The sequence below is a fragment of the Populus alba genome, chromosome 5, assembly GCF_005239225.2.
Source record: "Populus alba chromosome 5, ASM523922v2, whole genome shotgun sequence".
Taxonomy (NCBI): Eukaryota; Viridiplantae; Streptophyta; class Magnoliopsida; order Malpighiales; family Salicaceae; genus Populus; species Populus alba.
In genome coordinates, this window is record NC_133288.1 from 2746513 (window position 1) to 2774254 (window position 27742).

The 27742-nt window shown below is 34.2% G+C and overlaps 3 protein-coding genes across 3 annotated transcripts; 1 reads left to right on the top strand and 2 right to left on the bottom strand.

Moving 5' to 3' along the window:
• The first annotated feature begins 1933 nt into the window (after positions 1 to 1933).
• LOC118056988 (calcium-dependent protein kinase 33) lies at positions 1934 to 2588 on the top strand. Its single transcript, XM_035069442.2, has one exon. The coding sequence runs from the start codon at positions 1962 to 1964 to the stop codon at positions 2415 to 2417; it is 456 nt and encodes a 151-aa protein (XP_034925333.1). The 5' UTR covers positions 1934 to 1961; the 3' UTR covers positions 2418 to 2588.
• Positions 2589 to 15462: 12874 nt separating this feature from the next.
• Positions 15463 to 18637, bottom strand: LOC118056987 (uncharacterized). Its single transcript, XM_073409616.1, has one exon. The coding sequence runs from the start codon at positions 17561 to 17563 to the stop codon at positions 16031 to 16033; it is 1533 nt and encodes a 510-aa protein (XP_073265717.1). The 5' UTR covers positions 17564 to 18637; the 3' UTR covers positions 15463 to 16030.
• A 129-nt stretch (positions 18638 to 18766) lies between these two features.
• On the bottom strand, positions 18767 to 20942 carry LOC118056985 (uncharacterized). Its single transcript, XM_035069440.2, has one exon. The coding sequence runs from the start codon at positions 20926 to 20928 to the stop codon at positions 18973 to 18975; it is 1956 nt and encodes a 651-aa protein (XP_034925331.1). The 5' UTR covers positions 20929 to 20942; the 3' UTR covers positions 18767 to 18972.
• Positions 20943 to 27742: the final 6800 nt, after the last annotated feature.

Consider the following 27742-nt stretch of genomic DNA (forward strand, 5'->3'; position numbering starts at 1 on the left):
ATTTTATTCTATTTTTATTTTTATATTCTAGTTTTTTTTTTTTTCTATATAAAGAGTTGTAATTCTATTTTAACAAAGTGAGACATGAATAAAATTAGTACTTTAGGGTTTTCTAATAATTATGGTCATTTTTGCCTTTGAGGGCTTTGTCTCTTAACAAACCCTTATTATCATACATTCTCACCTATATTAATTGGTATCAAAGTCTAATAATTATTAATGGTTCTTTTTTTGTTATGTATTATCAAATCACCATGGTTAGAGATCACATAGAACATGTATTGAAGCTCAACGATTCATGGTGGTTATTGTTATGTGATGTTTAATAACCATGACTGAACAAGATTGTAGAATAAGGTGTGTTCATATAGGAGAGGAGGAGGATGTTCACACTCGAGAAAGAGACGTCCAAGAACTAGTGTGTTGTCTCTGTATCATAGTTTTGAAACCCGGCCCGATCCGGCGGGTCGACCCAAGACCTAGACGACCTGGGACTGAACCAGACCAGGTTGAAAGAAAAAAAACCCGGCATGACCCGTTGATCCGGTTACAAACCTGTTGATTTTTTTTTTTTTACTAAAACAACGTTCTTTTGATTTTTTTTTTAAAATTGACTCTGCCAACCTGATGACCCTTGAACTGGGCCGGGTTTTAAAATTATGCTCTGTATTCATCAATTAATGTTATTGAAAATCCTAGCGCGATGAACAAAGATAGAATGGCTCACACAATGATATTGTGCTAGGAATCTATGATGAGATAATCCATACACAGAAAATTATTTATGGATAAAGGTAATTTTTTACCGAGTATGAACTTGAGAATGAATCATCTCTTAATTACAATCTTGAGGAGATTGATGCAAAGCTTTTTATGGAAAAAAACAAATCCTTTTCTTGGTTAATTTGATTTTTTTTTTATTTTTCTATTGTGAATTATTAATCTTTTCCAATTTTTTTTTCTTCTATTTGAAAAGAAATAATTTTTCTATTTTTAATTTTTATTCAGCATTATTAGAGTTTTTTTCTTCTATACAAAATGATTATAATAGCATTTTTAAGATGCTTACCGTATCCTGGGATACATTGATATCTTACATACAAAAGCTGAACCCAAATTAAATGCGGTATCAATTCAAATATGTAAGTTCTCAAGCACATGCAGGCTTGATATATATATGGGCTCAGGTGATTCACCTTCATTTATTTTCTTCTAAAATTGTGAAATCAAGTGAAAAATAAATATTTCTATATGTTTATTATAATGTAACTTAGATATTGTTTGTTTTTATGTTTTAAAAATGTTTTTTTTTTTTTAAATTTTTTATTTTTTATTTTTCTTACTTCAAATTAATATTTTTTGGTATTTTTAAATTATTTTGATGTGCTGATATCAATTTTTTTAAAAAAATATTTTGATATATTTCTAAATAAATTTTTTAAAAAAATATGATGACATAATATTTAACAAGTGGTGTCATTCCTATATATTCTATAGTTTGTCCATCCCAATACATAATCTATTTTGTTACTTATTATACTAAAACACTCTTAATTAGATTTTTCACATACTTTATCTTTGATATAAAATATGGTCATTTTTTTTTTCTTGTTAATTAAGGGGTATTTTTTTTGCCTTTTCCATATTACGAATGTGATATTTATGTGAAAAAGAAATATAACAAAGCAACTAAGATTTTGAAAACTTTGATTTTTATATATTCATTGTTTTCTATTCGAATTGATTCTGAATCTCAATAATTATAAAATTAATTCTAATAAAATTTGACATGCTAATTATAGAGTGGAAAATAACATTTCTTAATTTATCTAATTAATTCACATGCTAATTATAGGAAGTGGAATAATCAATGGACTAAATATTTGTACGTGCCTTTCAACAGCCACGCCTCTAAAAAGAAGCCTCATCAACCATCACAATTAATCTAACCCCAGCTGGGCATGCAGATTGCATATAAATACAGATCAATCAATTCTTCAGAAAGAAAACACAAAATCAAGAAAATGAGTTTAGCTGTCGTCAACGAGACAACAGTGACAACATTTGTCGAAGACATGAAAGCATTCGAGAACTGTGTCAAGGAATGTTTCGAGATGCTTGATGTAGATGGGGATGGAGTGCTTTCACGATCTGAGCTTCGTGAGGGATTTTGTAAACTTATGTCATTAGGGCATGAATCCAGCAAGAAAGAGAAGATTGACCATCTTTTCGATACCATTTTCGACAGGTTTGATGAGGATCAAAATGGGAGCATCGATCCTCGAGAGTTCAAGGGCTTGATCAGGGAGCTCATGGCTGCAATGGGACGTGGGTTGGGTAATTCTCCAGTTCTGGTGGCTCTTGAAATAGATAGCTTGCTTATGAAGGCCGTGGAGCATGAATTTGGCCAGATATGATCAAAAGAAGAGGGTTCTTCAAGTTTAGCACATGGAGTTGCTTCCACGCCATCGATCGCTTACGTGCAATGTCTAGCAACATCAAATACTGCACCGTTTGCTTGGACACAATTGGCAGGGTGAAGAGTGTTTTTTCATTATTTAAGTTGTTTTTGCTTTCAAATTGTGTTTTTAAAGGGTTTATTTTTGTATTATTTTGATGTGTTAATGTTAAAATATATAAGTATTAATTTAATGTATTTTTGAGTGAAAAACAATTTGAAAAGTAGCAATTAACCACGACGTCAAACATTATCATAACTTTTTTTTTAAAAAATGATATCATTTTACTTTATTATATAAAAAAAAATAACTTCAGTTAATTTGAATCAACCCACCTCACTTGTAACTTGAGGATTATTTCGAGTTGAAAACAATGCCTATGCCCTTAAATTGGCTGTGAAAGTGAATTTCTTTTTACCTGATGACTTTGATTAACTACCAACTAAGCAATCAATGAGTATTGTAAATTAACCACAAAACAAAATTATAATTGAGTATTGATATGATAATTAAAGAAATAAAAGATATATTGTTAAAGAGAGTAACGAAAAAAGAGTAACAAAAAAGAACAGAGAAGGCATCTGAAAATAACAAGTATGTTTGGTATTATGATAAATTTTTATAGTTGTAGTTTGAAAAAAAAATTATTTTATAAAAAGTATTTTTAGTTGGGATTGGTTTGATATTTATATATGTTGGTTAAAACTGTGGTTGAAATTGAGGTTGAACAAAAAATAGTTTATGTGTTTTGTTAAAAAAATACTTTTTCAAATTGACATTATATATATATATATATATTGATGATTTTTAATTTAAATATTATAGATTTAACTACTGCTATTACATCATGAAATAAATAATACTTATATAAAATATTTTTTATTATTCAATTAAACTATCTACAATTTATCATGTAAGAAATCCATTCGATAAGGAACTACAGTTTTCTTGATTTTTTTAAGCACGCAATAACATCATATAAAACTATCATTAAGAACAAAATTAGGATTGCGATCAAATTCTACAAATGCTACGTCATCAAGCGATCTCCTTCTAATTTTTCGAATAAAAAAAACACAATTTAAAAATAAAAATAAAAAATTGAACTATTTTTTTAATTGGGTCGGATCTGGTTCAATGCATTTAGCTTGGACTAAAACCGATCCCGGTCGAAACAGTTGGAGCAACTATCCAGTGTTCACTTAAAGTGAATAGTGGAGAGTCAATTATAATTCCCTCCCTACTGTTCATAGGATACGGGGAAGCATCTCTCAGTTGCTTTCCACAAATCTACGATTGAAATACATTTTATATGGATCCCACAGCAATAATAAAGAGAGTTTTAGCATTAATAAACATATTATTTGTACGGCAAACGGGCACAAAGAAACATCTCCATAGACTTCTTGTTTTTGCAAAGGTTTTTGTTCGTTTGGCCTTTTTTTTTTTTTTTAAAAAAAACAATTAAAAATAAGCAAAGCAAGCAGAAAAACAAGGAATGGATAGGCTGCCAAACCAAGAAGGATCGAATAAAATCTATTTAAATAGAAAGGGACGATGGACCTCACTCACCTATAGCTAACAAAAAATGAAACTTATGATCTGATGTCTTTTGTCCACCATCGTAGCCAGCCTTGCTCGGTATCTTTTTGGAAGCATTGAAAATATGCAAATTACAAAAGGAAGAGACATGCATGCTTTGTACCACATTACCTTTTCATCTACTTATTATTATTATATATTATTTTATGCATCGAGTGCACCTGTCTGCCTATATATATATATATAATGTATATATATATATATATATATAATATATATATATATGTGTATATATATATATATACGTGTCTTGCCCACAAACTTCCAATTTTGCATTTCCAACGAGCATAGAATACACCCAAAAGGTGAAACTTTTAGCACCCACCACTTCATGACAATGGAGTGCATGTTTAGAGAAAATATGGATAAGTTATTTTTAAAAGGGGTTTTTATCTAAAAAATATATTGAAATATTTTTTTTAAAATTTATTTTAGACATTAACATATATATTAAAATAATTTAAAATAAAAAAATAAAATCTTTTTTAAAAAAACACTTCAAAAAAAAAAAAAAAAACAAAACACTACAAAAAGTAGTTGAGCAATGAGAACTCTCTTTTACAGTAGCCCCGTCTCTCTACTTTTATATATAAAAAAGGACATAGCAAAAACTTATAGATGTTAAATTTAGTATAATTTATCAAAATCTAGTTTTTATAGTATGATACAAGTTAGTGATTGATATTTTAATAATTAAATTGACTTGTTTATAACTTAGTTAAACTTGATATTCCCATACGAGGTTTAAAAAAGAAAGAAAATAAAACACTAGTTTTTTAAAAACATTATTTGATTTGGATTCATCAAATTAACATTAAATTAACCCATAATCCAATTTTTCACAGACCGATTCCAAAGCCTAAATTGACGGCTTCAGGGAAAAGAAGAGTAGTAGTAATATAAAGAGGCACCGTAACCCTCTTGTATGACTGAAAGAGAGAAATTAATAAATCAAAGTCACCGATTGTAATGGTGACTGAGAAAGAAGGGCCGGCCAGTGCATCCCAGCTCATATTCCCAAGAGATACTCAGATTCCAAAGCCCTTTCAGAGGCGCAAATCAAGGAAGGGGGACATGAACTGGAAGCCTTTATAGCTGCCACCGATGACCGTGATGATGGATGACGGCAAACCTTCAGCCCTGAGCTTCCATCTTTCAAGATTCAAGCACCCAATTTCGCCACCCTCTCCTCTTAAGTTTAAATTTATAAGCAATGATACCAAGGTATTATTCGTTTTTATGTTTACAAGTATATTTATGCGTGCTTGGCTTAGAAAATATATTTAAATTGAACTTTTAAATTTAATAGGAAAGAATAAAACATAATGCTTAAACTATAGCTACCAATACTAATTTGATAGGAAAGAAAACGAAAAAAAAACACAAGAAGAAATAATTTTAAAATTAGAAAAAATATTATTTATTATTATTTTTTAATTCGGTTTGGTTTTTATAAATTATTATCAATTTAACTAGTTTTTTTAATAGATTAATTTTTCAATTAATTATTTTTTAGTTTTCTCTAGACGTGATTTTCTTTTTTCTTCTTGTTTCTACCTAGTTTTTAGCTCCAACGTACACAGCAATTTATGAGATTTCCTCGAGAATACAACTACAATAATAATGACCAGGCGTGGGTGTTTTACCGAAAAACCCCAAGTATTAATTGTTATAATTAAACTATATTAAATTTTCTTACACTAAACCCCAGCCTCAATGGGTTCAATAGTTTAGTTGGACCGGAACAAAACCAATCCTATGTTAAGGTTCAATAGTGGTTTAGTTTGATTCAATACTGGGTTACAGCCAAAGCAACAATATTTTAGATAAAAAAAAAAAAAAATCTTTGAAATTAACTCGAACTGTTCTCACTTAGATTTAATTAAGTTATTTGAATCACTCAAATTTAACTAAGTCAACATCTAATGCTAGTTTTTTTTTTTAAAAAAATTTGGCCTAGGATTAGATTTTGAGTCAACGATCATCAAACATGCTTAATATCTATAATTCTAATATTAATGAAACCATTTTAGCTTAATAATTTAAACTGTTAAATAAAGTCTCTAGATATGATTTATATTATTTTCTAATACATTCCTTCAAATAAAAATAATTTAGACTTGAAACTTGCACGTATTATACTTAATTTTTTTTAAAAAAATAAAGATGATAAAATTTAAATTCGTAACTGTTTGATTATTAAGGTTTTGATATTATAATAAAAAATCATCTCAACTTAATAGTTTAAACATTCTTGTAAGATTCAAAATATAATTTATATTATATAAATAAAATTTAATATATAATTTATATTATTCTGACCTATTAAAAACAAAATCATATATTTTACCCTCTCTGGCCCTTTTTATCCCCGTCTCTCCCTCCCTGGTAGGAAATAAACAAAAAAGCCAAATCAACAATATTACCGCCAAAACCACCATAAACCAGCTCTTCAAAGCCCCTCGTGCACGCTCCCTCTGTCTCTCAAACTTGCCTGGGAGTTCTCCAATGTTTTTGGTGAAAAGCATAAACAAGTTCAACAACATGATCCCAGCATGTTTCAGCAATCCCAGCACGCTCTCAAGTGCCTCTCAAGTGTCTCAAAATCTCATAACATGTATCTACCAGACTCAGCTCGGCAACTCACCAACCTATCTCACACTCGCTTGGTCAAAAACCCTCTTCTCCCACTCCCTAACCATCTACGCAGCTGATTCTTTCTCCATCACCATCTCTTTGTACCCATCAGCCTTTTCTCTCTTTCGAAAACAAACCAGGCTCCAAATCCATCTACTTGACCCGCCACCATTATAAGAAAATCAAGCTCTACTGGGACTTCACTAGAGCTGAATTCACTCACAACTCGGCGGAGCCGGAATCTCGCTTCTACATTGCCATTTCTTGCAATGCAAGATTGGAGTTCTTGCTAGGTGATCTGTGCCCTGAGTTGACTAGGAGGTCCGGGCTGGTCATAGCTCGCCAACTGGGTGAACCGGCTCTGTTGTCTCGGAGGGAGCATGTGTTTGGGCTCAGGAGTTATGTGTCCAGGGCTAATTTCTTGGGTCCAAGCATGAAATTGAAATAGAGTGCGGTGGGGGTGTGCTTGTAGTAAAAGTTGATGGTGAAATTAGTCTTGTTATCAAGAAGTTGGCTTGGAAAATTTAGAGGCAATGAAAGAATTCATGTTGGCGGGCTAGAAGTTGAATTCTTTTGGGATGTGTTCAATTGGGTCAACAACAACAATTGTAACAATTACGACAGTCTTGGCAGTGCTCCCAGAGGTCATGGTGTGTTTATTTTTCAAGTTGGTGATGGTGGAGTGTGGCCTGAAAATGGTTGGTCCAGAGAAGAGATTGATCAGGAAGAGCATGTCGATGGCGGGGCCAACATCGACTCCGCGGCCAGTGTCCTTGTCATCGCCTTCTCCGTCGTGCTCTAGTGTGTTGCAATGGGCTGAGGAGAGTGGTGATTGTAGGAGAAGCTCATGCTCTTCATCCACTACCAGGTCGTGTGGGAGCAATAGTGGAGGGTTCTCTTTGCTGTTGTATGCTTGGAGGAAGGATTGAAACCTGAGAACGTGATTCTTCAATGAGCTTTCAAATTTGTGGATCATTGATACTTTTTTTATTTGATAAAGCGTTTGGATTTTGAAAATGCTTCAAATTAATACATGTTGTGTTTGCTGGTTTTTTTAAAGAAGAGAGGAACAGACACGAATCGGAGCTCAAAAAGACCATGCAATGACCTTAATTGGCAAGAAAGCTTCCAGTTGATGGCAATCATTATCCCCAGCAGAAATCATCTTTCACTGCAAGACTTTCTTCTTTCAAACCTGTTCTTAAGTGGCAAAGACACCAAGTTCTCTTAAGTGGCAAAGACACCAAGTTCAAAAGCCCTAATATTGATTGATCAGTAGCCCCACACGACCAGAAACTGAAAAGCAGAGAGAAACATCGCTACCATGCGCGCATGCACCTCCACCTCCACCTCCACCAGCACCTAGGATTCTCAGATACTTGTGTCAAACAAGACTGGGAAGTTCAACTAGGTTGGTTCCTTTTTATTTTTTTGTCAGTGTTAAAACACTTCCTGCGCGAAAACACACGAGTAGCTCTCATCACTAAGTTGATGCACTGCTCCTGCATCATTACAATAGTATTCCTTTTGTCCTTTTCTAATCATCTTCCTAACTTGAAAAAGAAAACATACAAGTATATATATATATATATTAATCGAGTGACGACAGTACTAAACTCCAATTCATGGGAACATTAGCCCTTTTAAGCTCTAATTAATAACCTATCTCTCTCGCTCTTAACAATCTTCATTGTCCTTTTAGTGACACCGCCTAGCTTCATATGGGACTGCGCTGCGGTGGAATCGGTTTTTTTTATTAAGTTCCTATCAAACGGATGATTCATAATAAAGCAAACATGAGGTGTTTTTGTCATGCTACATCCTAAAATATCGAACTTAAACATAATAAGAAATATGTATTTTATTAGTACAAAACAATAATCAAAGCTGTAATCTAGCAGGTTAGGATACTCGTATTCAAGTCTCGGTGATTTATATGAATTTTACCGCAGGTTTAGATTTCCAGACATTTTCTCAAATCCAAACACCGGCCTCTCAAAGCTTGGGGTAAGTATCTGTACAATTGCTTCAAGCACAGAAACATTCCATAGCAAACTGTCAAATTACGATGATATTTAGAAATAAAAAATTGTCGTATTATTATTGAGTTATTCAACTATTTATCAGATTTCACAGTTAAAAATACGACAATCCTTCACATCTTCACTGCTATTGCCTCACAAAACTGAAGTTTCAAAGCTCACAATTGCAGTGCAATGATCATAAAATCAGAACTGTTAAAAACTTAAAACTATATTCCATCAATCATACGTTTACTCGTTTTTGCTTCCAACATCCATCATGCCTTGCAGTCTTGATCAACGAAATAGAAATTAGAAAACTGTCATAATGGATAAGCAAGATCGGCTGAAACAGAATCATAGGTTTCGAGACCTCAGGGAGGCACAAAGAACAAAGAATACTGCAACGTATGTGAATTTAACTACTCGGAATAGACTTACACTCTTCATTTAGCACCAACGCAATTTCCAAAGGAATATTGAAGTTGGCAGATTCAAGCAAACTAACGAAGAGAGACATAATTTAGTTTGGATCCACAAGATTAGACTCTGTCCCTCTTGCACGTCCTTTCATTTCTCCTCATAAAAGACTCCATTCCTCCTACTCTAAAACAACCAAGTTATTTCTACTTAGATTTTGTACAGTGGCAAAATACCAAGAAAAGCAAGAATACAAGGGCAAAAACATGCCATTAACTCCAATTCGTTATTGGACAAATAGTAGAGCACAAACTGTATGGTAAAACTCAAAATCTCTAAAACATATTTTATTCTATTTGCAAAAAAAACAAAACAAAATCAATGATGTTTATAAAATGAAACGTTGAGAAGTTAAATTTTAAATGAAAGAGGTTCTGTGAATTTTGAGTTTAAATCTATACATGCACTAGCCCGACTCAAGCTCGGACTTCATATGGGTTTGGTTTAATTGTAAAATATTTTTTTTATCAACCTATTATAATTCTATGCTTCTGTAGAGTCCTCTTTTCTAGAAAACTGTTAGACTGTAGATTAACATGATAATGGCAACTGGGTTATCCTTCACCAGTTCTGCACGTGTTCTGAAAATGTAGATTCTCGGGATAGATGAGACTCTGCTAACCAGTTCTCTCAACAGAAAGACTGCCAGCCTTGGCAACAGCACATTCAGATCAGCTCCAAGAAAACCTGCTGTAACTTGGATAAAAGAACCAGGTTAAGAGAACCCTCGAGTTCACTTTTTTTGAATCATTCCTTTGTTAGGAATTACTAGAGGTCACGATGTTAGCTGCATATTCAAAACTGGAAATACCCATTTCAAGTTCAAAAATTCATCGCATAAAGGAAAACATGACTGGTTAGTGTATACTTTTTACTTTATAAACATAAATTCAAGTCAATACACAACGCAAGTTTACATCCAGTTCCAAAAACAGATCCCAGGAAGTCACCCTAGATGTTACAGATCATTCATTAAATTTAAAGAACAGAATATCGTTATAACTCACAAGAGGCTCAATAGCCTACAACGTCACTTGATAGGAAAATGTCACTTTATTTTTCTACCTTGAGAGCTTCCACGCATAAATTGGCTTATGATTTCATCATGAGATTCCAAATCCAGTAACATCTGAAATGTAGACAAATCCGCCGAGAATCTTTTACCAACCATTTCATCAATAAGTCGTATAGCAGTTGACGAGTCCTGATTTTGAAGAAATCCTTGAATGATAGCATTATATGAGCAACTGTCCGGCAAGAAGCCATCATCATCTTCCATTTTTCTAAATAAATCGTATGCTTCATCTGACAGCCCTTCTTTCAGCAGTCCCTTGATCATGGCATTGTATGTCCGTATAGGAGGTCGCATTCCATCCGCAAAAAGCTTGGAAAATAGTTCCTTCGCAACTTCAAACTTCCCGGCGATAAACATGCCTTCAATAAGAATAGTACAAAGGACGACATCAGGTTCTAGTTTCTTCTCTTGCATTGACTTGAGCAGTTTTAATGCCTCATCCAAATATCCATGTTTGCAGAAGCCATCTAGCAAAATCGAGTAAGTCACCAAATTTGGAAGCAGACCAGAAGAACACATCTCCTTGAAAAGATTGTGAGCTTCCTTAGGTCTCCCAAGTCGGCACAGACCTTGCATAAGAGTGTTGTATGTGACAGTATCAGGATTCAATGCTTTATGAGACATTTCAGCAAGGAGTGATTTTGCCTCATCCATCCTTCTACATTTGCAAAATCCATTGATCAAGATGTTGTAACTCTGTACATCAGGTGCACAACCTTCACGAATCATGATTTCAAACACCTTCTTGGCCTCATTCATTTGGCGCTGTAAACAGTACCCATCCATCAAAGCAGTGTAAGTGTAAATATCTGGCTCTACACCTTTTTCAGTCATTGTTTCAAAGACACGCCGAGCTTCTGAAACCATTCCTTCTTTGCACAGCCCATCAACCAAAATATTGAAGGTCACTGTATCTGGCATAACATCCCTACCAACCATTTCTTTGAACAATCTAGTAGCTTCATTCAGTTGTCCTAAATTGCAAAAACCATGGACTATAGAGTTGTAAGTAAAAACATTTGGTGGAATGGCCCGATCCAGCATTTCAGATAACAATTCCATGGCATCATTAACTAGCCTATCTTTGCAAAGGCTGTCTATGATTGTATTGTATGTCACCACATCTGGCTTGCACCCATTTTGTTCCATCTTCTTGAACACTTGAACAGCCATATTTCTGTTGCCAGATTTGAGCAAACCATTGATTATAATATTATATGACCAACTGTCCGGCAAGAAGCCATCATCTTCCATTTTTCTAAATAAATCGTATGCTTCATCTGACAGCCCTTCTTTCAGCAGTCCCTTGATCATGACATTGTATGTCCGTATAGTAGGCCGTATTCCATCCGCAAAAAGCTTTGGAAAATAGTTCCTTCGCAACTTCAAGCTTCCCGGCGATAAACATGCCTTCAATAAGAATAGTACAAAGGATGATATCAGGTTCTAGTTTCTTCTCTGCTGTTTCACACCCAATTTTTTTAGCATAAAAAAAATCAAAAGATTGACTCGACCTAATCAAAAACTCAGGTCAACCGAGATATAACATAGGTCAAAAACTCGTTGAATTTTTTAAAAATTATTTTTGATCGGAACAAAGTTACTTTGATTATTTAAAAAAAAAAATATTGGGTTAACTGAGTTAATCTTTTCAAACCTGTAACCTGATACTTGACTTGAGTTAAATTTTAAAACTATGATAATAATTATTTTTTATTTATATAGTAACTCGAATCGATCCATGATAACCATTTGACCGATGACTTGGACCTCACCCTGCTTGATAATGAGTTGATTTTTGAAACTATAATAATAATAATAATAGTAATTTTTTTCCTTATTGCACCTCCTGCTAAGTCTTAATTGGCCCCGCCTTATTTGCAATGCCTTGCTATTAACACATGATGTATGATGAGGTAGGTTAGGTGCTAGATAAGCATTCCCACGATCATGCTTGAGAAACAGTATAACATGATCAATACCAGAAACAAACAGGCATCTCGTATCAGGGTTTGGCTCTTGCTTTCGTTACTTTTTTGAATCATTCCAATGTTAGGATTAGTTGAGGTCACAATGTTAGGTGCAAATTCAAAACTTGGAATACTTATTTTAAGATTAGAAAATTCATCAAATAATGGAAAACAAGACTGGTTATTGCATGCATTAAAGTTAAAGATCTTTGTATTGTGATAACTCACAAGAGGTACAGCAGCCTGCAATGTCACTTGATAGGAAAATGTCACTTCATTTTTCTACCTCGAGAGCTTCCACGCATAAACCGGCTTATGATTTCATCGGGGGATTCCAGATCCAGTAACATCTGAAATGTAGTTGAATCCGCTGAGAATCCTTTACCAACCATTTCATCAATAAGTCGTACAGCAGTTGATGAGTCCCGAATTTGAAGAAAACCCTTGAATCATAACATTATAAGAGCAACTGTCCGGCATGAAGCCATCATCTTCCATTTTTCTAAATAATCTGTATGCTTCATCTGACAGCCCTTCTTTAAGAAGTCCCTTGATCATGACACTGTATGTTGTACAGTAGGTCGTATTCCATCGACAAAAAAGCTTCGAAAATAGTTCCTTTGCAACTTCAAGCTTCAATAAGAATGGTATACAAGACGATATCCGGTTCTAATTTCTTCTCTTGCATTGACTGGAGCAGTTTTAATGCCTCATCCAAATGTCCATGTTTCCAGAAGCCATCTAGCAAAATCGAGAAGGTCACCAAATTTGGAAGCAGGCCAGTAGAACACATCTCCTTGAAAAGATTTAGAGCTTCCTGAGGTCTCCCTACTTGGCACAGGCCTTGCATAAGAGTGATGTAAGTGACAGTATCAGGAGTCAATGCTTTATGTGACATTCAGCAAGGAGTGATTTTGCCTCATCCATCCTTCTACAGATTTTCATTAAAAGAATCTCTGCTTCCTTGCTCTGGCAGAGAAACAGAGGGCCAAAAAAAGTCATTTACCTACTAAGTTAACTCGCATGATTTATTTTTTATTAAAATAATATTATTATTTTTTAATAATTTTTATAGCTATGATTCAATCGAGTTTTAATCATATTTGACCAGATAAACTAAATCATAAAAAATCGATTTGGATTAATCAAGTTTTACTATATTGATAATTTTTTCTATCTGAACTTGTAACCTGGTTAGAACAAGTTGAGTTTAACAACTATATCCTCTAATGACCATATGCTTGATTCGTAAGAATTAAAAAAAAACATGAGGTACTTTTGTCGTGCTACATCTTAAAGTATCAAAATTAAACATAATAAGAAATATGTATTTATGAGTACAAAAACCATGGTCAAAGCTGTAATCTAGCTTGTTAGGATACTCGGTTCTCGCCGGAGATGCCCGGGTTCAAGTCTCAGTGATTTATATGAATTTTACTCGTAGGTTTAGATTTCCAGACATTTTCTCAAATCCAAACACCGGCCTCTCAAAGCTTGGGGTAACTATCTGTCCAATTGCTTCAAGTACAGAAACATTCTATAGCAAACTGTGAAAATGCATATCTATGAATCAATGCTGTGTTTTTTTAAAATATTTTTAGCTTGAGAAAATATTAATTAATTTATTTTTATTGTTTTTTAATAGTTTTAATAAATTGATATTTAAAATTAAAAAAAAAACCTGAAAAAAAAATTATTTTTATATAAAAAACTATTTTAGAAAGTAATTTGCACTGCAATCTCAATTACTTGAAAAAATGCTGCCGTGGAATGTGTGACTGGGAAATATTTTGTAAGAAACAAGAAGTTCCAAACCCATGGAGCAGGGCTAGCCTAATCAGAAAATAAAATGCCCAAAAGCCCTTAAAATCCTAAGAACGGGAGATCAATATTCTTCTAGTCTTTGGATTTGAAGAAAAAAAGAAACAACTTTACTCTGTTCTTGCTCCAAAACCCTCAGCTAACAGAATTTCCTTAAAAGTAAACACTGAAACACCTCAGAAAGAACATGAAATTTACAGACACGTTTCAAAGTAGTATGTTGGGTTTGGGAAATCGACAAAAGAACATGACGTTCTATGTAGAGCTGAAGTTATGAAACAAATTTTAAAATCAAGGGAAAATAGTTTTATCCAGTCAGTCCTCAATCATCACTCCACATTTCCCAAAGTATGCTCTGTTTATATAATAAGCTGGGATGGCGATATAGCTATATGATGCCTAGAATAGTGCTGCTCCCTGTCAAATACATCAGGGATTGGCTCAAATAATGCCAACTGCTTTAAAGCTGAAACTCTATGCGAATATGCAGTTTTAATTTTTCTGTGATACCAACTTTAAGTTTATGAAGAATGGTTACCTTCTCAATGTTTTGCAATCCAATTGATGAGAATCAAAGAAGGGAACCAGCAAATTCAAATTGAGGGAATACAACTATTTATCAGATTTCACAGTTCAATTTTTTGGATTAAGATAATATTTAACTCAAGATTAAAGATATAATCTTCTTTGAAGGCTCGAAAGCTGCTGCATACAATTTGGCATTAATCAAAGGAACGACGAGATGTTCTAATGGCAAGAATCCTTCTTAAATCTCCTCACCTCATTTTCTGCAGAATTGCAGTTTAATCCTGATCGAGCAAAGGAATAATGTACCTGGTCAATATTGTCCAAACACTTCATTTAGCCAAGAAGAATAGAACAACAGCAAAGCTTAAAGGAGTTGAGCAAGCCTTGTTACACGATGGGTGGAGAGACAGGCCTCCTTGTACAGCAACAAGAAGTATTAATTGGGACTGAGAAATGAGAAGCAACACGCAGGACTTTTTGCGAGTGTATACCATAAAGACAAGCAGCCATCCACTTAAAACAACCAGTCTGCAGACTCTGGAAATCAAAACCTGAATCAAACAATTCGAGTACCATGCAAATGACCACTTAAAATGCATAAAACAACCTAAACTGTAGATTTTCATGATGATGGCAACCGAGGTATCCTCCACCATTTCCGCATGTGTTCTCAAATTGTAGATTCTCGGGATAGATGAGACTATACTAACCAGTTCTCTCTACAGATGAGACTCTACTAACCAGCACATTCAGATCAGCTCCAAGAAAACCTGCTGTAACTTGGATAAAAGAACAAGATGAAGAGAACCCTCGAGTTCACTTTTTTGAATCATTCCTTTGCTAGGATTAGTAGAGGTCACAATGTTAGGTGCAAATTCAAAACTTGAAATGCTTATTTCAAGTTACAAAATTCATCAAATAAAGGAAAACAAGACTGGTTACTGTAGAATCTGTACTTTATACACAGATTCAAGTCAATACACAATGCAAGGTGAGCTCTAGTGCCAAAAACAGATCCCTAGAAGTCACCCTAGATGTTACAAACAATTCACTAGAGTTACGGAACTGAGTATTGCGATAACTCACAAGTGGTTAAGCAGCCTACAACGTCACTTGATAGGGAAATGTCACTTCATTTTTCTATCGATAGCTTCCACGCATAAATCGACTTATGATTTTATCATGAGATTCCAGATCCAGTAACATCTGAAATGTAGATGAATCCGCCGAGAATCTCTTGCCAACCATTTCATCAATAAGTCGTATAGCAGTTGAGGAGTCCTGATTTTGTAGAAATCCTTGAATGATAACATTATATGAGCAACTGTCCGGCAAGAAGCCATCATCTTCCATTTTTCTAAATAAATCGTATGCTTCATCTGACAGCCCTTCTTTCAGCAGTCCCTTGATCATGACAGTGTATGTCCGTATAGTAGGTCATATTCCATCAGCAAAAAGCTTGGAAAATAGTTCCTTTGCAACTTCAATCTTCCCAGCGATAAACATGCCTTCAATGAGGATGGTATAAAGGACGATATTAGGTTCTAGTTTCTTCTCTTGCATTGACTTGAGCAGTTTTAATGCCTCATCCAAATGCCCATGTTTGCAGAAGCCATCTAGTAAAATCGAGTAAGTCACCAAATTTGGAAGCAGGCCATAAGAACACATCTCCTTGAAAAGAATTAGAGCGTCCTTAGGCCTCCCAAATTGGCACAGACCTTGCATAAGAGTGTTGTAGGTGACAGTATCAGGAGTCAATGCTTTACGAGACATTTCAGCAAGGAGTGATTTTGCCTCATCCATCCTTCTACTTTTGCAAAATCCATTGATCAAGATGTTGTAACTATGTACATCAGGTGCACAACCCTTGCGAGCCATGATTTCAAACACCTTCCTGGCCTCGTTAATTTGGCGCTGTAAACAGTATCCATCCATCAAAGCATTGTAAGTGTAAATATTTGGCTCTACACCTTTTTCGGGCATTGTTTCAAACACACACCGAGCTTCTGAAACCATTCCTTCTTTGCACAGACCATCAACCAAAATAGTGAAGGTCACTGTATCTGGCATAACATCCCTACCAACCATTTCTTTGAACAATCTAGTAGCTTCATTCAGTTGTCCTAAATTGCAAAAACCATGGACTATGGAGCTGTAAGTAACAACATTTGGTGGAATGCCTCGATCCACCATTTCAGATAAGAATTCCATGGCATCATTAACTAGCCTATCTTTGCAAAGGCTGTCTATGATTATACTATAGGTCACCACATCTGGTTTACACCCATGTTGCTCCATCTTCTTGAACACATGAACAGCCATACTTGTGTTGCCACTTTTGCACAAACCATTGATTACAGTAGTATAACTAATCACATTAGGCTCATGCCCTTGCCGTACCATCTCATTAAACAATCCTACGGCCTCTTTAATCTTTCCCTCACTGCAGAGCCCATTGAGTAGAGTAGTGAATGTGATAACATCAGGCTGAATACCCAGTTTGAACATTTTACCCAAGACAGAGACAGCAAAATCAACATGCTTCGAGCGACAAAGGCAGTTAATCAATATAGTTAGAGAATAAACAGTGTGGGTAACACCGAACAAATCCATTTGATTGCACAGAGAGACAACAGTAGAGTACTGTTTCTTTTTGGCAAAGGACCCTAAGAATTTGCCAAATTCCACAACAGAAGGCCTGGGATTCACGCGGGCCATGCGATGGAATGAAGCCAAGGCATCATCAATACTTATGTTATTGCTAATATCACTAACAACCCCACCACTTTTTTTAGGCAAAGAAGGTTTCTTAGTACAAGAAGAAGTTGCGAAGTGGTGGTGATTGAAGAATAAGAATGGGAAATCAGGACGAAAAGGAAAGATACCCATTTCCATAAGTTGTTGTTGAAGCTGAAAAGCAGGAGCAGAAGAAGCAGTAGCTCTAAAAGCGCTTTTTCGCATGAACATCATCTTTGTTAGGTTAAAAAGATGCAGTCTGTCTTTCTGTTCCTCTCCTTCTTCGAAACCGAAGATGAAAGCTTTTCCACTCAACTCCGTATCTCTTTCTCAATTCTGGGTGTCTTGTCTTCTTGGGTTCAGCTTCGCCAGAACCATTTATGAAAGGAACCCAAAGGGCAATGGACCATTTTACTTTTTATTTGAAGCCCAAAACGTTATACACTTGTTGTCTTTCACTTTATATCATTTCACCCTTGGTATCTACTATGTACATGAACATACGAGAAACTTTGGCTCTTGCTTTCATCACTTTACCTGATGAATCTTAGCAGCCAAGCCATAACCAGACAGGGTTACAAAGAAAGTAGCTCTATGATCATCTCCAAGCATGCCAATCCATGATGTTTTAAAAGTAAGACAGGCTTCTAGTAGAAAACTTGGCATCTCTATATCATAAAAATGGGAGAATCTGTAGAAGAATCCTTCACATCTCCACTGGTATTGCCTCACAAAATTGAAGATACGAAGTTCACAGTTGTAGTGCATTGATCATAAAATCAGAACTGTTAAAACTATCTTCCATCAATAATACTTTTTTCTCTTTTTTGCTTCCAACATCCATCTTGCTTTGTAGTCTTGATCAAAGACTTAGAAATTAGAAAACTTTCATCATGTATAAGCGAGATCAGCTGAAACAGAATCATAGGTTTCGAGCCTCAGGGAGGCACAAAGAACAGAGAATCCTGCAACGTAAGTGAATTTAACTACTTGGAATAGACTTACACTCTTCATTTAGCACCAACGCAATTTCCAAATAGAGTTTGGTTTTATTGTAAAATAATTTTTGATCAACCTAATATAATTCTATGTTTATGTAGAGTCCTCTTTTCCAGAAAACTCATAAACTGTAGATTCACATGATGATGGCAACCGAGGTATCCTTCACCATTTCAGCACGTGTTCTGAAACTGTAGATTCTCTGGATAGATGAGACCGCTAACCAATTGTCTCTACGGCAAGATTGCCAGCCTTATCAACAACGCCTTCAGATCAGCCCCAAGAAAACCTGTTGTAACTTGGATTATATAACAAGGTTAAGAGAACCCTCGAGTTCACTTTTTTGAAGCATTCCTTTGTTAGGATTAGTAGAGGTCACGATGTTAGGTGCAAATTCCAAACTTGAAATACCTACTTCAAGTTAAAAAATTCATCGCATAAAGGAAAACAAGACTGGTTATTGTATACTTTGTACTTTATACACATAGATTCAAGTCAACACAATGCAAGGTGAGATCCAGTGCCAAAACAGATCACAGGAAGTCGCCCTAGATGTTACAGATCATCATTAAAGTTAAAGAACAGAGTATCGTTAGAACTCACAAGAGGCTCATCAGCCTACAACATCACTTGATAGGAAAATGTCACTTTATTTTTCTACCTTGAGAGCTTCCACGCATAAATTGGCTTATGATTTCATCATGAGATTCCAAATCCAGTAACATCTGAACTGTAGACGAATCCGCCGAGAATCTTTTACCAACCATTTCATCAATAAGTCGTATAGCAGTTGACGAGTCCTGATTTTGAAGAAATCCTTGAATGATAACATTATATGAGCAACTGTCCGGCAAGAAGCCATCATCTTCCATTTTTCTAAATAAATCGTATGCTTCATCTGACAGCCCTTCTTTCAGCAGTCCCTTGATCATGACAGTGTATGTCCGTATAGTAGGCCGTATTCCATCCGCAAAAAGCTTGGAAAATAGTTCCTTCGCAACTTCAAACTTCCCGGCGATAAACATGCCTTCAATAAGAATAGTACAAAGGACGATATCAGGTTCTAATTTCTTCTCTTGCATTGACTTGAGCAGTTTTAATGCCTCATCCAGATATCCATGTTTGCAGAAGCCATCTAGCAAAATCGAGTAAGTCATCTTATCTGGAAGCAGACCAGAAGAACACATCTCCTTGAAAAGATTGAGAGCTTCCTTGGGTCTTCCTAATTGGCACAGACCTTGCATAAGAGTGCTGTAGGTGACAGTATCAGGATTCAATGCTTTACGATACATTTCAGCAAGGAGTGATTTTGCCTCATCCATCCCTCTACTTTTGCAATATCCATTGATCAAGATGTTGTAACTATGTACATCAGGTGCACAACCTTCACGAATCATGATTTCAAACACCTTCTTGGCCTCATTCATTTGGCGCTGTAAACAGTACCCATCCATCAAAGCATTGTAAGTGTAAATATTTGGCTCTACACCCTTTTCAGTCATTGTTTCAAAGACACGCTGAGCTTCTGAAACCATTCCTTCTTTGCACAGCCCATCAACCAAAATAGTGAAGGTCACTGTATTTGGCATAACATCCCTACCAACCATTTCTTTGAACAATCTAGTAGCTTCATTCAGTTGTCCTAAATTGCAAAAACCATGGACTATGGAGCTGTAAGTAACAACATTTGATGGAATGCCCCTCTCCACCATTTCGGATAAGAATTTCATGGCATCATTAACTAGCCCATCTTTGCAAAGGCTGTCTATGATTGTACTATATGTCACCACATCTGGTTTACACCCATGTTGTTCCATCTTCTTGAACACGTGAACAGCCATACTGGTGTTGCCAGTTTTGCACAAACCATTGATTATAGTATTATAGCTAATTACATCGGGCTCATGCCCTTGCCGTACCATCTCATTAAACAACTCTTCTGCCTCTTTAATCTTTCCCTCCATACAAAGCCCATTGAGTAGTGTATTGAATGTGATAACATTAGGTTGAATACCCAGTTTGACCATCTTCCCCAAGATAGAGACAGCAAAATCAACATGGTTCAAGCGACAAAGGCAGTTAATCAATGCACTTAGAGAATAAACATTGTGGGTCACTCCAAACAAATCCATATGATTGCACAAAGAGACAACAGTTGAATACTGTTTCTTTTTAGCGAAGGACCCTATGAATTTGCCAAATTCCACAACAGATGGCCTGGGATTCACGCGGACCATGCGATAGAATGAAGCCAAAGCATCATCAATACTAATGTTAGTGCTGCTATTACTAACAAACCCGCCATTTTTGTGAGGCAAAGAAGGTTTCTTAGTACAAGCAGAAGTGGAGATGTGGTGATGATTGAAGAATAAGAAAGAAGGAAAGATACCCATTTCCATATGTTGTTGAACATTCCGAAAATCTGAAGCAGTCGCTCTAAAAGCGTTTTTCCGCGTGAACATCATTATTGTTAGGTTAAAAAGCTGCGGTATCTCTGACTGTTTGTTCCTCACCTCCTTCGAAGCCGAAGATGAAAAGCTTTTCCAATCTATTCTGTGTCTCTTTCTCAAGCTATACTTGTTGCTTTGACTTTCTATCATTTCCCCTTAAGCAAAACATGTTGCCAAAGAATTTTGGAGTCCTTTAATTGTTATTAATATATATATATATATATATATATAATTATATATTTTTTAACGTAGGTTATTTTTTAAATTATTTTTTTATTTTTAAAATTTATTTTTTTATCAATAAAATATTAAAACAATATAAAATTATCAAAAAAAATTAATTTTAAAAAATAAAAATAATTTAATTTTTTTAAAATAATTTTTAAAACACAAAAAAAATTAACTCTAAAAATATATAAAAAAAATTAATGTTGTGGTTTTAGTAATTTGTGATATTTTTTGTGGTTTATTTTGATAAAAAGAGATGGATATAATAAAAATAAAAATATATAATCCACCAAAAGCAATAAAATATTGTTTTCACTCATGATTTATCTCTCATACTTGCATTTTTTTTATTTCTTTAAAGTAGATTCGAGAAAGTAATTAATAAATAGACAATAGTTGCTGCCTGAGTATAGAAAATTTTATCGTGCATGTAATGTTTTATATGAACAATGTTAATTTTTTTTATTTTGATTATTGAATTTTTTTAAATTGCAATTTCACCATCTAACATTACATTACCAAGTTTTTATATGTTACACACAAAGTGTATAAGGATATTCTAGTAATGAATTAATTCAAATTATATCTATCTCTTTTAAGCATTATAAAACTAAAACAAACATATAAATTGGACATTAATTAATATTTAAATATAAAAAATAGTATGAAAGAAAAAAAAATTAGACAATGATGATCTTAGCCTTTCATTAAAAAACCTACCTCCGCGTGCTTGGTAATTTATTGTTTTTATCTTATTTTTGAAGTAAATATAATATTATTTGCTCTAGTTTATTTTACTGTATACAAGAAGTCATCTGTTATGATAGATTATTGTTGACTACTAAATAGTTTTTTGATAATCTCTTATGATAAAAAAAAAAAATTAGCATTCAAGTATTTGAATTCTAAAAACTTATTTTTTTTTCTCGTTTTCACATGAAAACATTTAAAACAATCCCACATGAAATGTAATAAACTTGTTTCTAATCCTAAAAACATCCTCTAATCACTCTATAAACAACACTTAAATGAATAAAAAAATTAATGAACCTTGATCAACTTTTTCCCCACATGGTTATAGAAAAAACCATCTTCATTTAACTTTTTTAAGAAAATAAACCTATTTTTGTAGTTGGAATATGGTAATTTGAGTATTTTCTCTTTATTTAAAATTTTTGATTGACTTTCTCAACATACGGGTAGCATTTTGTTACTTTTTTGGGATAAAAAAACATATGAAACAAGACATGAAAAAAAAAAATAGATAGTATTGTGTTTGACAATGATGTACAAGACAAAGTGATTGTATCTATTCATGTTTGGTTATGGTGGGAAATATACAATAAAATATGAAAAAATATATATTTTATTCTTAATTTGTATTATTGTCAAACTTACATATTTTAAAAAATAATTAGATATTAATTTTTTTCTATTTCAGTTTATATTGAGTGTTGAGATTAATAATATTATAATAACGCTACTTACAAAACTATGACTACTTTGACGGGTTTACCCAAAACCAAGTCAACCTGAGGTCTGGACTGTTTGAGTTTAAGAAGAAATAGATGAAAAAATGACTCGACCTAACCCAATCAATAACTCATGTCAACTCAGGATAGAACACGGGTTAAAAACCCATCGAATTTTTTGGAAAAAAAATTTGGTCGAAACAAAGTTGCTTTGATTATTTTTTAAAAAAAAAAACATTAGGTTAATCAGGTTGAGCCTTTTAACCCGTGACCTAAACCTTCCTAAAAACGATTGACTTGACCTAACTTGATAAAAAAATTCATGTCAACCTAGGATAGAACATGGGTAAAAAGACTCGTTGAATTTTTTGATTTTTTTTTTTTTATCAAAACAAGGTTGCTTTGATTCCTTTTTAAAAAAAATTGGGTCAACCGAATTGACCCTCCCGACCTATGACCTGAACTTAGTCTTGAGTTAAGTTTTAAGACTATGATAATAATTATTTTTATTCATACATTTACCCGGGTCAACCTATGATCCAACCCATGACTTGGGCCTTACCCTAGTCAATCCTGAGTTTACTTTTAAAACTATAATAATAATAATAATTTTTATCTTTACATGGATCTAGTTGACCTTCATGATTTGTGATCCGAATTTTATCCTAAGTTGACCCCTGTATCAAATTTTAAGGTTATACTAACAATCATTTTTATTTTTATGTTGATCCAGATCAACTCCACTTGATCAACTGACACGTGACTAGGATCTTGCTCATAATTAACCTTCAAATCAGGTTTTAAAATTATAATAATAACTATTTTTATTTTTATATCAACTCAAGTTAGCCCGACTCGTGACCAAGACCTCCACCATTGACCCCGGCTTTGACTAGAATCATCCCTCGAGTTGAGTTTTAAAACTATAATAATTATTATTTTTTCTTTACCTATTTTAGTTGTATAATTTTGAAATTGAAAGTTTTTTTTACAAAGATATTTTAAAAATAAAGAATAATAAATATTTTTGATGAAACAAATTTCCCCTTTCTATCTTCTATTTTTAAAATATATAAACTCAAATACAAATTTATTTTTATACTTTTATCTTAATCTCTTTATGGTAGGTATAGTTATAATATAAAAATAATATTGAAGTCAATACACAATGCAAGGTGAGATCCAGTGCCAAAAACAGATCCCAGGAACTCACCCTAGATGTTACAGATCATTCATTGAAGTTAAAGAACAGAGTATCGTTAGAACTCACAAGAGGCTCATCAGCCTACAACGTCACTTGATAGGAAAATGTCACTTCATTTTTCTACCTTGAGAGCTTCCACGCATAAACTGGCTTATGATTTCATCATGAGATTCCAAATCCAGTAACATCTGAACTGTAGACGAATCCGCCGAGAATCTTTTACCAACCATTTCATCAATAAGTCGTATAGCAGTTGACGAGTCCTGATTTTGAAGAAATCCTTGAATGATAACATTATATGAGCAACTGTCCGGCAAGAAGCCATCATCTTCCATTTTTCTAAATAAATCGTATGCTTCATCTGACAGCCCTTCTTTCAGCAGTCCCTTGATCATGACAGTGTATGTCCGTATAGTAGGCCGTATTCCATCCGCAAAAAGCTTGGAAAATAGTTCCTTCGCAACTTCAAGCTTCCCGGTGATAAACATGCCTTCAATAAGAATAGTACAAAGGACGATATCAGGTTCTAATTTCTTCTCTTGCATTGACTTGAGCAGTTTTAATGCCTCATCCAGATATCCATGTTTGCAGAAGCCATCTAGCAAAATCGAGTAAGTCATCGTATCTGGAAGCAGGCCAGAAGAACACATCTCCTTGAAAAGATTGAGAGCTTCCTTGGGTCTTCCTAATTGGCACAGACCTTGCATAAGAGTGCTGTAGGTGACAGTATCAGGATTCAATGCTTTACGATACATTTCAGCAAGGAGTGATTTTGCCTCATCCATCCCTCTACTTTTGCAATATCCATTGATCAAGATGTTGTAACTATGCACAACAGGTACACAACCCTTGCGAACCATGATTTCAAACACCTTCTTGGCCTCATTCATTTGGCGCTGTAAACAGTACCCATCCATCAAAGCATTGTAAGTGTAAATGTTTGGCTCTACATTTTTTTCAGCCATTGTTTCAAAGACACGCTGAGCTTCTGAAACCATTCCTTCTTTGCAGAGCCCATCAACCAAAATATTGAAGGTCACTGTATTTGGCATAACATCCCTACCAACCATTTCTTTGAACAATCTAGTAGCTTCATTCAGTTGTCCTAAATTGCAAAAACCATGGATTATAAAGTTGTAAGTAAAAACATTTGGTGGAATGCCCCTCTCCACCATTTCAGATAAGAATTCCATGGCGTCATTTACTAGCCTATCTTTGCAAAGGTTTTCTATGATTGTATTATATGTCACCATATCTGGCTTGCACCCATTTTGTTCCATCTTCTTGAACACTTGAACAGCCATATTTGTGTTGCCAGATTTGAACAAACCATTGATTATAGTATTATAGCTAATTACATCGGGCTCGTGCCCTCTCTTTACCATCTCATTAAACAATCCTACTGCCTCTTTAATCTTTCCCTCCATGCAGAGCCCATTGAGTAGTGTATTGAATGTGATAACATTAGGTTGAATACCCAGTTTGAACATTTTACCCAAGACAGAGACAGCAAAATCAACATGCTTCGAGCGACAAAGGCAGTTAATCAATATAGTGAGAGAATAAACAGTGTGGGAAACACCGAACAAATCCATTTGATTGCACAGAGAGACAACAGTACAGTACTGTTTCTTTTTGGCAAAGGACCCTAAGAATTTGCCAAATTCCACAACAGAAGGCCTGGGATTGATGCGGGCCATGCGATAGAATGAAGCCAAGGCATCATCAATACAAACGTTATTGCTATTATTACTAACAAACCCACCATTTTTTTGAGGCAAAGAAGGTTTCTTTGTAGAAGTAGAAGTAAGAAAGTGGTGGTGACTGAAGAATAAGAAACAAGGGAAATCAGGAAGAAAAGGAAAGATACCCATTTCCATTTGTCGTTGTTGAAGCTGAGAAGCAGAAGCTCTAAAAGCGCTTTTCCGCATGAACACCATCATATTGTGTGAGAGGTGCGGTGGGTTTTTTTTTAAAGGTGTAATTTTTTTAAATACACACCACACCTTCTAAAAGAAAAAAATATGTATGTTTTTCATTGAAAAAAAGCTAGTTGATCTGTCTAACTGTTCCTCTCCACCTCCGAAGCCGAAGATGGAGGTTTTTTCCACTCAACCCCGTGACTCTTCCTCAACTCTGGGTGTCTTGAGTCCAGCTTCGGCTGAACCATTTATGAAAGGAACCCAATGGGCAATGGACCGTTTTTCTTTTTATTTGAAGCCCAGGACTCTATAAATAGTGTTCATTGAACAACATGGATAGAGGGAGTGTGTTGGTTAAACACAATGATACAATTAAACTTTCCATTGGCAGAATATCTGCTTGTAAATTATGAAATCTAATAATAGGATTGGTGGCAATGCAGGGTAAACAGCTCTTGATCAGCAGATTGAACTTCTTGGTTTCGTGCTCGTCTTTGGAGAGGGGGGAAGGGAAGAATAAAAATCCACACCCATCCTTGGTTCCCCATGGAGAAATGAAGTTTCTGATGATGGATTGCGCTCGTACATACGTTTTCCAATACCCTGCAGTTGCATTGATACAAAAGTTAGTTGATCACTGCCGGTTTCCCGGATCTGAAGTTCCGAGATGTTAATTGTTCGAGAAGCCAGCTTCGCTCTGAAGTTCCTTGATTCTTGTTAATGTTCCACATTTGTCTTCGGAATTCTTCTGAGTTCAAAGAGATGACTAGTGCAGCACGGGCTATTATGAACATAATCTATTAAGTTTGAAAGTTGTTCGAGATAATTGAAGCATTGAGAAAATTCTGAAGGGAGGAATCAGATTTTTTTAAGCAATTGAGTGGCTTGTAGATCATCATGATCTTATTTAAATATTATGATCTTTATTGAGTTATTAAAATTTTCAAAATTACATTAGTCATTGACTTAAAGTTCCTTTTCTTGCTCATGAATGGATGATTCTAAATTTAAAATTTTAACTTCTCAATCTACTATTAATATTATTCGATACTACATTAATTTTCTAACTTTTTTTTATGTCTATATCGAATTTTAAAATTGTGATAAAAATTATTTTTATTTTTATGTTGATCCAAATCGACTCGGGTTGACCCACTGACATGTAACTTGGACCTTGTTCCAGGCCAACCCTCAAATTGAATTTGAAAATTATGATAATAACTATATTTATTTTTACATTGACTCGGGTTAGTCAACCCGACTCGTGACCTAGATCTTGACCAGTAACTTTGGCTTTAACTAGGATCATTCCTTGAGTTGGGTTTTAAAAATATGATAATAATTATTTTTATTTTTATATGTTTTAGTTGTATAATTTTGAAATTGAGAGTTTGTTTACCGAGATATTTTTGAAATAAAAAATAATAAATATTATCTTTAAAAATATATCCTCTTTGTATTTTCTATTTTGAAATTAAGAAATTCAATTCAAAATTATCTCCAGATACATTTATTTTTTTATCTTTTTAACCAAACTCATTTATGTCTGTATTTTTGTCTTCATTGTCCCGTCTTTTCTGTCCAAAACAATAACTAAATAATATTATAGAGACTGAAACAAGGTGAAAGTGAAGTTTTGTATCGAAAAATAAATTTCCAAAACGATATGAACTATAGAAAAGTTAAAATTTTAAGGGCTGAACTAAAGTCTTCCACGCCAAAATCATAATGGTTCATTTTTTTTTGTTTGTTTTTCTTGTTCTTTCAATATCTATTTACAATCCTAATTAAATTTTGATTTCACAAAATCGAAGCATAATTCATCATCTAATATTCCACAAAATTGGGCAACTGCGAGTTTAGGCAAATTGAAAGAAAGAAAGAAGGAAAGCCAGCCCAGTGATATCCTAACTTTCAAGGATGAAATTGTAAAGATTAAAAGTTCGGTGGCAAAAATATAATTGATATTGTTTAAAATGAACTGTACAATCAACAGTGGACCGTGAGGGGAGTTTATGGCATAGCTGGGGTAAGTGAAATGCCCGGCTCTTTTAATTATAATATAATTCTAATTCTAATTCTAATATAATGTGAATTGGTATAGTTATAATATAAAAATAATATACTACCAAGGAAAA